The 8785-nt window shown below is 68.8% G+C and overlaps 1 protein-coding gene across 2 annotated transcripts; it reads left to right on the plus strand.

Moving 5' to 3' along the window:
- The first annotated feature begins 1091 nt into the window (after positions 1 to 1091).
- FSCN2 (fascin actin-bundling protein 2, retinal) lies at positions 1092 to 8785 on the plus strand. Of its 2 annotated transcripts, XM_045986514.1 has the most exons (5): positions 1093 to 2479; positions 5754 to 5910; positions 6183 to 6304; positions 6663 to 6830; positions 6940 to 7238. In XM_045986514.1, exons 1-5 carry the CDS (start codon positions 1654 to 1656, stop codon positions 7143 to 7145), a joined length of 1479 nt encoding a protein of 492 aa, XP_045842470.1. In that variant the 5' UTR covers positions 1093 to 1653; the 3' UTR covers positions 7146 to 7238. The 2 variants fall into 2 exon arrangements, with proteins under 2 accessions (XP_045842469.1, XP_045842470.1); XM_045986513.1 differs by having other exon boundaries at positions 1092 to 2479; positions 6663 to 8785.

An 8785-nucleotide genomic window follows, 5' to 3' on the forward strand; every position in this document is an offset into this window, starting at 1 on the left:
CTCCCAGCCTCCCACCCTGGCCCTCGGTGCTGCCCCGCACTGAAGCTGCTGCCCAGGCTTGCGAGGATGCAGGAAGGGCTCCCGATCCTGCCTGGCCGCCTGCCCCACGGCCCACACCCTCAGCCGGACCCTCACAGCCCTGGGCCCCGTCACGGCCCCCGGAGGGTCAGAGCGGTGAGCCTGCGGCACCAGGGCCCACAAGGCTGTGGCTGGAAATGCCCGCGGCCCCGGGGAGGCCTGAGGGTCACACATTGCAATGAGGAAGACGACACCGAGGCCGGCCGGGGCGCAGGCCGGCAGCTCTAGTTGCACTGCTTGGCTCCCAGCCCCTGAGGCAGGTGCAGGAGACAGACAGGCAGGGTGCGGCTGGGCCGGCCTCTGCAGGTCCCCGTGGATGTGGCCCCTGGGCTCAGGGAGGAGGGAGCGCAGCCAGGGGGTCCCGGCGGCTGCGGCTGGGAGGTGCTGGGTTGGCGGGGGTGGGGTGGGGTGGGGTGGGGTGGGGGGCAGCTTCTAGACTCTCAGCCTGCTGGCCACACCGCTTCTGCTGAGAGGGCTTTGCACCCCACACGCACCTAGGACCAGGCCCCATAAAGACGCAGCAAGTCGGCGCGTTGCCCCAGCAACAGGAGCAACAGTTAGGGGTCCCCGGGCCCCCGCAGCAAGGCTGGCTTCACCACAGCTCATGCAGGGAAAGGGGAGCAGCCTTGTGGGCTCCTTGAGGTGCTTAAGGCACAGGAGTCAGCCAAGGCCTGTCCTCTGACCCTGGGTCCGACCGCCCGCCGGCTTCAGGACGGCCCCCGCTTCGTGCTCACACTCCGCGGACCGGGTCCCCCTCCCAACCCCGCACAGCCAGGCCACCTGGCCCGACGTGAGTGAGCATGACCCTGGCTGGGGCCTGGGTGCCAGGATGGGGGCACCAGGGCACACATGGCCACGCCCTGGCCCCACGCCCCCTGGGTGCCACCTTCCCCGCCCAGGCCACCCTGGGGCAGGTGCAGGTCCTGGGCTGCCGGCTGCAGCCTGGAGATGGCTGAGGGGGACGGTGCGGGACTCCAGCTCCAGCTGCCGGAGTTGGGGGGCCTTGCCGGGCTCCTGGCACCAGGAATCAGAGAAGCAGTAACTGGATCTGGCGGGGGATCTGGCGGCCGCTGGGGCGGAGGGCTGCGATCGGGTTGCGGCCTCGCTGAGTTTTCCACCAGGCAGCTTTCTCGACGTCAGGAAGGAGCTGGGCTGGTGAGTCCGTGCACTGGGTCTGGGGGCCCTGGCGTGGGGCACAACGAGGAGAAAGCCCAAGTGGCGCAGGGGCCGGGAGGCGGGGCACAGGGCCGGGCGGCCCCAGTGAGGACGAGGACGGGGAGGTGGTCAGCCCTCGGCGGGCGGAGCTCTCCACCCCTGCCGGCCCCGGGGCTCCGGCCGCTGGAGCAGTCGGCGAGTGGCTGGAATCCAAGCTGGGGTAACAAAAGGCAGCCGCCGTCCCTAAGCCGCTGCAGCTCTGATCGGCCCCCGCCCTCCCTCTGCCACCGCGGGCCGTAGCCGCTGGCCAGAGGGTGGTGGGTCCATGCCGCCGGCCGGGCCTCGGAGGGACCTCGGGGGCCGTGAGCACGCGGAGAGCGCCTCGCAGGCCCCTCGCGGGGTGCTGGGCCGGCCCTGAAGATGCCCACCAACGGCCTGCACCAGGAGCTGAAGGTCCAGTTCGGCCTCGTCAACGACGCCGGCCGCTACCTGACGGCCGAGAACTTCGGCTTCAAGGTCAACGCCTCGGCGCCCAGCCTCAAGAGGAAGCAGACGTGGGTGCTGGAGCCCGACCCGGGGCAGGGCTGCGCCGTGCTCTTCCGCAGCAACCACCTGGGCCGCTACCTGTCCGCCGAGGAGGACGGGCGTGTGGCCTGTGAGGCCGAGCGGCCGGGCCGCGACTGCCGCTTCCTGGTGCTGCCGCAGCCCGACGGGCGCTGGGCGCTGCGGTCGGAGCCGCACGGTCGCTTCTTCGGCGGCACCGAGGACCGACTGTCCTGCTTCGCCACGGCCATCTCCACGGCCGAGCTGTGGACCGTGCACCTGGCCATCCACCCGCAGGCGCACCTGCTGAGCGTCAGCCGCCGCCGCTACGTGCACCTGTGCGCGCGGGAGGACGAGCTGGCGGCCGACAGCGACACGCCCTGGGGCGTGGACGCGCTCCTCACGCTCGTCTTCCGGAGCCCGCAGTACTGCCTGCGGTCCTGCGACAGCCGCTACCTGCGCAGCGACGGCCGCCTGGTGTGGGAGCCCGAGCCGCAGGCCCGCTACACGCTCGAGTTCAAGGCCGGCAAGCTGGCCTTCAAGGACGCCGACGGCCGCTACCTGGCGCCCGTGGGCCCGGCCGGCACGCTCAGGGCAGGCCGCAACACGCGGCCGGGCAAGGACGAGCTCTTCGACCTGGAGGAGAGTCACCCGCAGGTGGTGCTGGTGGCCGCCAACCACCGCTACGTGTCCGTGCGGCAAGGTAACGTGGGCGCGGCGGCCGGCCACGCGGACCTGGCTGGGCAGTGGCATCGTGTCTGCACGGGGGGGTGGCCAGCGGGGGGCAGCACAAGGGGCGGGGCAGGGGGGGCCTGGGGTCACGTGTGGGGGTGGCGGCCGAGGACGGCTGGCTTCAGCGTCGGGAGGACGGGGTCCTTCTCAGGACCCCGAGCCTAGGCCGTGCTGGACACAGGACGGCGGAGCCCGGCCGGCTGCTGCAGGGGGGCAGAGGGCAGGTCCCGCCCGTGCTGGGCTGCCCCCCCCCCCCCCGCCACCTCCCCTCCCCCTCTCTTCTCCTGCTCCATTTTCCGAACCTTACGGGAAATCGGGGAGGGGCCGCACATAGGCTAAGGAGCCCGCAGGAGTGCAGTGGGCAGGGCCCTTGTGCCCACACCACCCGTGCCTGACCTGGGGGCTCCTCACCCAACTCGGGGATGGAGTGCGGAAGGACCTCAGTGTCCCTCCGGTCTGGTGGCCTCCCCCGGGGCCCGGGCTTCCCGGTGGCAGGCACGGTCTCTGCCAGCTGGGTGCAGCTGACTCCCATCTGTCCTGGCTCATTGGCTCCCTGCCTCGCGTGGCCAGTGGGCCTTTCTGCACACCATCACACGCCTGTGAGCACGGGCAATTCCGACTTCGCCGAGACGAAACCGGGCCCAGGCCGGCAGTTGCAGCTGTCCCCTGCGTGGGCCCCTGGGTCTGTGCCCCCAGGAGTGGCCAGGCAAGCCCTTAGCCCCCCATTGCCACCTGCTAGTCCTGTTGGCTGAGGCCCAGCCACAAGCACTCAGGAGGGGCCCCCCTGCCTGGAGCCAGAGTTCCCAAGGCCAGTCCTGCGCCGCGACGGGCAGTCCACAAACACCTCCCGAACACCTGTCTGGAACGTGGCCAGGTCCCAGGGCACGACGGACAGTCCACCCTGTCCTTCCCGGCACAGGCCCTGCGGTCTGGCCGCACCATTCTCTGGCCTGTGGGAGATGGCTGGTTTGTCAACCATGTGCACCGCGTCCTCCGTCGACGGGGGAGGTACACACAGGAGCGCACGGGCTCCGGCCGCGAGCAAGGCCCTGGTGCTGCAGGCGGTGGAGGGACGGAGAGCGCCGGTGGTGATGGCGAGGGACGGGACGTACAGGCTCTGCTTCCCCCCGGAGCCCCTGCACCTGACTCTGTCTGTCCCGGCCACACCCCTACTAAGGACAGGGTCTGCCTTCTGCTGTAGAGGTCAGAGGCGCCCACATTCACCTGCTCACTTCCGGGCGTGTGGCCTGCGCCCCCCCCCCCCCCCCACCGATGTTCTGATGTGGACTTGGCAGCGAGTCGACGGGGAAGCAGGACGTGTGTCCGTCCCGGGGGAGGAGGCAGCCGCGGCTACGGGGTGGTGCCTGGATCCCAACAATTCTGCTGCTCAGGCAGCCCCCGAGCCTGTCTTCCTCCCATAGGGGGCCTGGGAGTGCCCTGGCTGGCCTGTTTTCCCCACCCAGTATCTTTTTTTTTTTTTTTAAAGATTTTATTTATTTGACACAGAGAGAGCACAAGCAGGCAGAGAGGCAGATGGGGGGGGGGGAGGCAGGCTCCCCACTGAGCAGAGAGCCCAATGCAGGGCTTGATCCCAGGACCCTGAGACCATGACCTGAGCCGAGGGCAGAGGCTTAACCACTGAGCCCACCCAGGCGCCCCTCCAGTATCTTTTTGGACATCCCCCATCCACCGGAGTCGGCTGTTTCTGCTGCTCCCACTGCCGGCCTTCAGTGGGCCAGTGGAGTTCAGAAAACAGACCCACGTGGCTCAGGGCGCGAGGACATCATCTCCTATAAATGGAAGTCCGGAGGCACGGGGTGGTGGGGACCCAGGCAGGACATCATCACCGGCTCCATGGAGTTCTCAGAACGCTTCGCTCTCTCCTCTGTGTGGAGCTGCTTTCCGGGGACAGCTCTGACCTCGAGCTGGTGGCCTTGTGGTCACAAGATGGCTGCAGCTATTCCAGCAGACAGCTGTGGGAGTCAGAAACCCCTCGGCCAGTCTGTCGGGGCGATGCTGGGGATGCCAGTGGGGTTGGCCTCCGAGGGGCCATGGCACGGCCCGACTCAGGAGCCCTGGCCTCCGCCTGCCCTCAGCACCCGCAGGGACGGGTCCCCTGCCCTCCTCGGTCTGCTTCAGCGTCAGCTTCTCCAGGAGCCGTCCTGGACACAGCAGTCCACAGTGTGCCTGCATGGCCATGGCGGCACCAGCCAAGGCCCACAGCACCCACGGGCCTCGGACAAACTGTTGTCTGTGTCGTTACTGCCGGTCACGTGCCTGGAGCCTCAAGTGCCCACTTATTTCAGTGCTGCTGACGGGACGGCGGGGACGGCGGGGATCCACGGGAGAAGGGAGACAGAGCCCTAACTGGGTGGCTTTGGAGGGAGCAGCCCTGGGAGCTGAAGGATGGCAGGTCCCACCCTCTCCAACACACACGGGCCTGGTGCCTGTCCTACCTTCCTGGGGCAGGGCTGGACAGGATCTGGCCCTGACCCCCAGGGCCCCATTTCCTCCTGCTTCACCAGCTGGACACACTGGAGCCTGGCCTCACTGGGGGCTCTGTGATCTGTCACATCCCTGCAAACAGGGGCGTGGTTTATGGGAAGATACTGGGGAGACTCTAGGGCCTGCTCTCTGCCCCCCAACCTGGGGATGGCTGTCCCCACTTCCCTCCTTCCAGGAATCCCGGGCAGCGCCCCAGAGAGCCTTGCCCTCCCTCAGGGTTCCTGGGAGACCACACACGTAAAAAGGGGGTTGGGGGGGACAGTGGGCCAGCTTCTCCTCTGTGCCCAGGAATGGACCCTAGGCCCCAGCTGGGGTCTTCCCCAACTTGGGCCATGGCTTGGGGAAGAAGAGGGACCTCACTGTGCCTACCCAGGGGCTTAGCGGTGAGTTATAAATAGAGGCTGGTGTAAATCCTGGGTGCAGGGTAGCAAGCAGATTACCTAAAGATTAGCAGAGGCAGGGGATGTGCTGGCACAGAAGGGTCTGGCCCCTGGGGCTGCGGTAGGAGCGTGGCCAAGGGCCTTCAGGGAACGGGACACAGCAGTCCGCAGTGTGCCCACGTGGCCGTGGCGGCCCGCCTCCTACCCTCCGAGAAGCGCCTTCCAAACCTTAACTCCAAGGGTTCTAGAGGAGACCCCGTCTGCCTTCAGGGTTGCCCCAAGACCATGCTTTCCCCATCTTTCTGCTCCCCACCCCCACCCAGGGAGAGGCCTGAGGGGCTTCCCATATCCTCCCTCCAGGGGTCAACGTCTCAGCCAACCAGGACGAGGAGCTGCATCATGAGACCTTCCTGATGCAAATCGACCAGGAGACGAAGAAGTGCACCTTCTACTCCAGCACCGGGGGCTACTGGACCCTCGTCCCGCACGGGGGCATCCACGCCACAGCCACACAGGTGTGAGTGCCCCGTCCCCACCACCATGACCACGACCACGACCACCACCACAACCACCATCCCCATGGCCTCCCCCACCTCCGCCTCCACGGTGAGGACGGCTGCGGCGGCCCAGCCGAGGAAATACTCCTGGGCGGGGGCAGCTCTGAACGGTGGTGGGCGAAGGCAGCCTGTCTCTCCCCGGGGGTTGGTACTGGACCTGAGGGGGGTGGGGAAGCCTGACCCTGAGCTCCCGTCTGGCGGCTCTGAGGGGACTTTACCTTGACCTTCCCAGTTCTGCAGACACCATGTTCGAGGTGGAGTGGCGTGGCCGGCGGGTGGCCCTCAAGGCCAGTAACGGCCGCTACGTGTGCATGAAGAAGAACGGACAGCTGGCGGCCACCAGCGGTTTTGTGGGTGAGCACCAGTCCCAGTCCCAGTCCCAGCACCCCCTCACTGCTGAGCTGGTCCCTCCTCCCTGCCCAGGCGGCCCTTGGCAGCAGTCATCCTTGTTGGTCAAGATGATCGCTCTGGACGTCAGGGAGAAATCGGAGCCCAGAGCCCCTTGATCTCCACTGCACATTTGGGGAACCTGGGGCTTAGCGGTGACAGGCCTCTGGCCAAGGTCACACGAGTCATGGCAATGGCAGATGTGGGCCCACAAGTGTCCAGGCCAAGAATCTGGGCCCTTTCTGCCCCCAGACCGCACCCATCCTACCCACCCCGGGGAGGACGGCGGGCGGGCAGTGGCCCCTCAGCCCGCGCTCCCCGCCAGGTGAGGACGAGGAGTTCATTCTCAAGCTCATCAACCGGCCCATCCTCGTGCTGCGGGGCCTGGACGGCTTCGTCTGCCACCGCCGGGGCTCCAACCAGCTGGACACCAACCGCTCCGTCTACGACGTCTTCCACCTGAGCTTCAGCGACGGCGCCTACCAGATCCGAGGTGCGCGCGGGGGCGGGCGCGGGGCAGGGGCTCCTGCGCGGCGGCGGCGGGCGCGGGCCCGCGGCTCCCGCGCGCGCCCCGCCGACCCGGTCCCGGTCCCCGCCCCCAGGCCGCGGCGGCGGGTTCTGGCACACCGGCAGCCACGGCAGCGTGTACAGCGACGGCGAACGCGCCGAGGACTTCCTCTTCGAGTTCCGCGAGCGCGGCCGCCTGGCCATCCGCGCCCGGGGCGGCAAGTACCTGCGTGGGGGCGCCTCGGGGCTGCTGCGCGCGGACGCGGACACGCCGGCCGGGGTCGCGCTCTGGGAGTACTGAGCGGGCGGCCCGTCCCCCCCATTAAACCGTGTCTGGGACGCAGCGGCTGGCGGCTCCGTGGCGCCCCGAGGGGAGGGTCGTGCGCGGAGGGCCCGCCCCGCGCCCGCTCCACCTCCCCACCCCGCAGCGCAGGACACGCAGGGCGGGCGCGTGGTCCAGCGGGTGGGACACCCCCAGCCCGGCCCGGCCGAGTGCGGGGTTAGGCCGGTCACAGGGTCTTGCGGGTGGGGATCCCCCACCAGGATCGGGGACTCAGGGAAAACCCAACGCACGTGAGGTGACAGCGACCGTCCCTCCCAAACAGGGTGGCTAGCCCTGGGGAGACGGCCCCCTCAGCCCTGCACAGCCCCAACAGGCCTCCGGCCTCCCGCTCCCACCCCCCAGCCCACCCGCCCCAGACAGGCCCGATGCCACGACAAGGTCTGTGGTCCCGCAGCCAGGCACTCCCCAGGCCCCAACGACCCCCACCCAGGCCAATGCCTCTTGGACAGGTCGGGTGACCCGGTGGGAAACGTGGAACCTGGGGTTGGGTGGGGACCCCACACGTGTGGCCCAGAGCCTGAAGGGAGGCTGAGACCAGATGCCCCATCCCTGAGCCCAAGCCCCTGCCCGTGCCTGCAGCCCGAAAGCCCCTCCACGAATCCAGCCATTGTGGGCCGTGGGGACTGGGGCACTCTGGGAAGGGTGTGGGAGGCCGGGGTACAGCGTGGCTGTGCCTGACCAGGGGGACAGGGAGGGGTCCTGCTCCGGACCTCACTCCCCTCACCCAGCCTTAAGGACAGAGGGGCTGGACCCTAGCGGGCCACTGGTCAAGGGGGGCTGAGTTAACCCTCTGGGGACCAGACACCTCGAGGCAGCAGAGGAACAGGCGGCCGCCCCACGGCCTGTGCTGCCTGCTGGCGGCACCAGGGCAGGACGGGGGCTCCCCCCCACCAACCCCTGCCCACAGCGATCACAGCGGAGGCCTCCCTCCACGCCCCGACGTCCCTTCGCTGCCAGGAGCGCACTTGACCTCAGACGCCTGCTGAGCGAAGCCCATGCAGCCTGGGGAGGGAGACAGGGAAGCGTGCCCGGAGGGAACACCCGGGCCAAGGAGGAGGCTGGGACTGCGTGGAGGCCACTCGATGGCGGCCGGAGGTGTGTGTGGGGACAGTGCAGCCGAGGGACTCCCAGTGCTCGGTGCCACGGCCCGTCCCCGATGGGGTGTTGACAGGGCAGCCCAGCATGGGGCTCCTGGAGCGGCTCCAGCCAAGTGCAGTCCTGTGTCCCACGTGTCCTCGCCCCCCGCCCATCTCTCCCAATCTACAAAGGTTTCACAGGATCCCACGCTATCTCCACCCACGGGTGGGCTGCCCGGCTTGCGTGTCTCCTCTTCTGGAGACCAGGTGGTGGGGCTCGAGTGACTGCTGCCTCGCCCGCCCCAGCAGGGGCCTCTCGCCAGCAGGCAGGGGGAGCGCCCCTTCCCACTACAGCGTCTGCATCCCTGGGAGGGTCATCCTCGTCAGCAGCCTGGCGGAGGCAGCAAGTGCGCCTCGGGCGTCATGTGGGAGCTGGACAGTGGGGACCAGGGGCAGCCCAGCCAAGCCCTGGCGCTGGGGGACATGCTTCCAGCGCCGCTGTCTGCAGCCGGCATCTGTGCG

Source organism: Meles meles, chromosome 18 (genome assembly GCF_922984935.1).
Source record: "Meles meles chromosome 18, mMelMel3.1 paternal haplotype, whole genome shotgun sequence".
Taxonomy (NCBI): Eukaryota; Metazoa; Chordata; class Mammalia; order Carnivora; family Mustelidae; genus Meles; species Meles meles.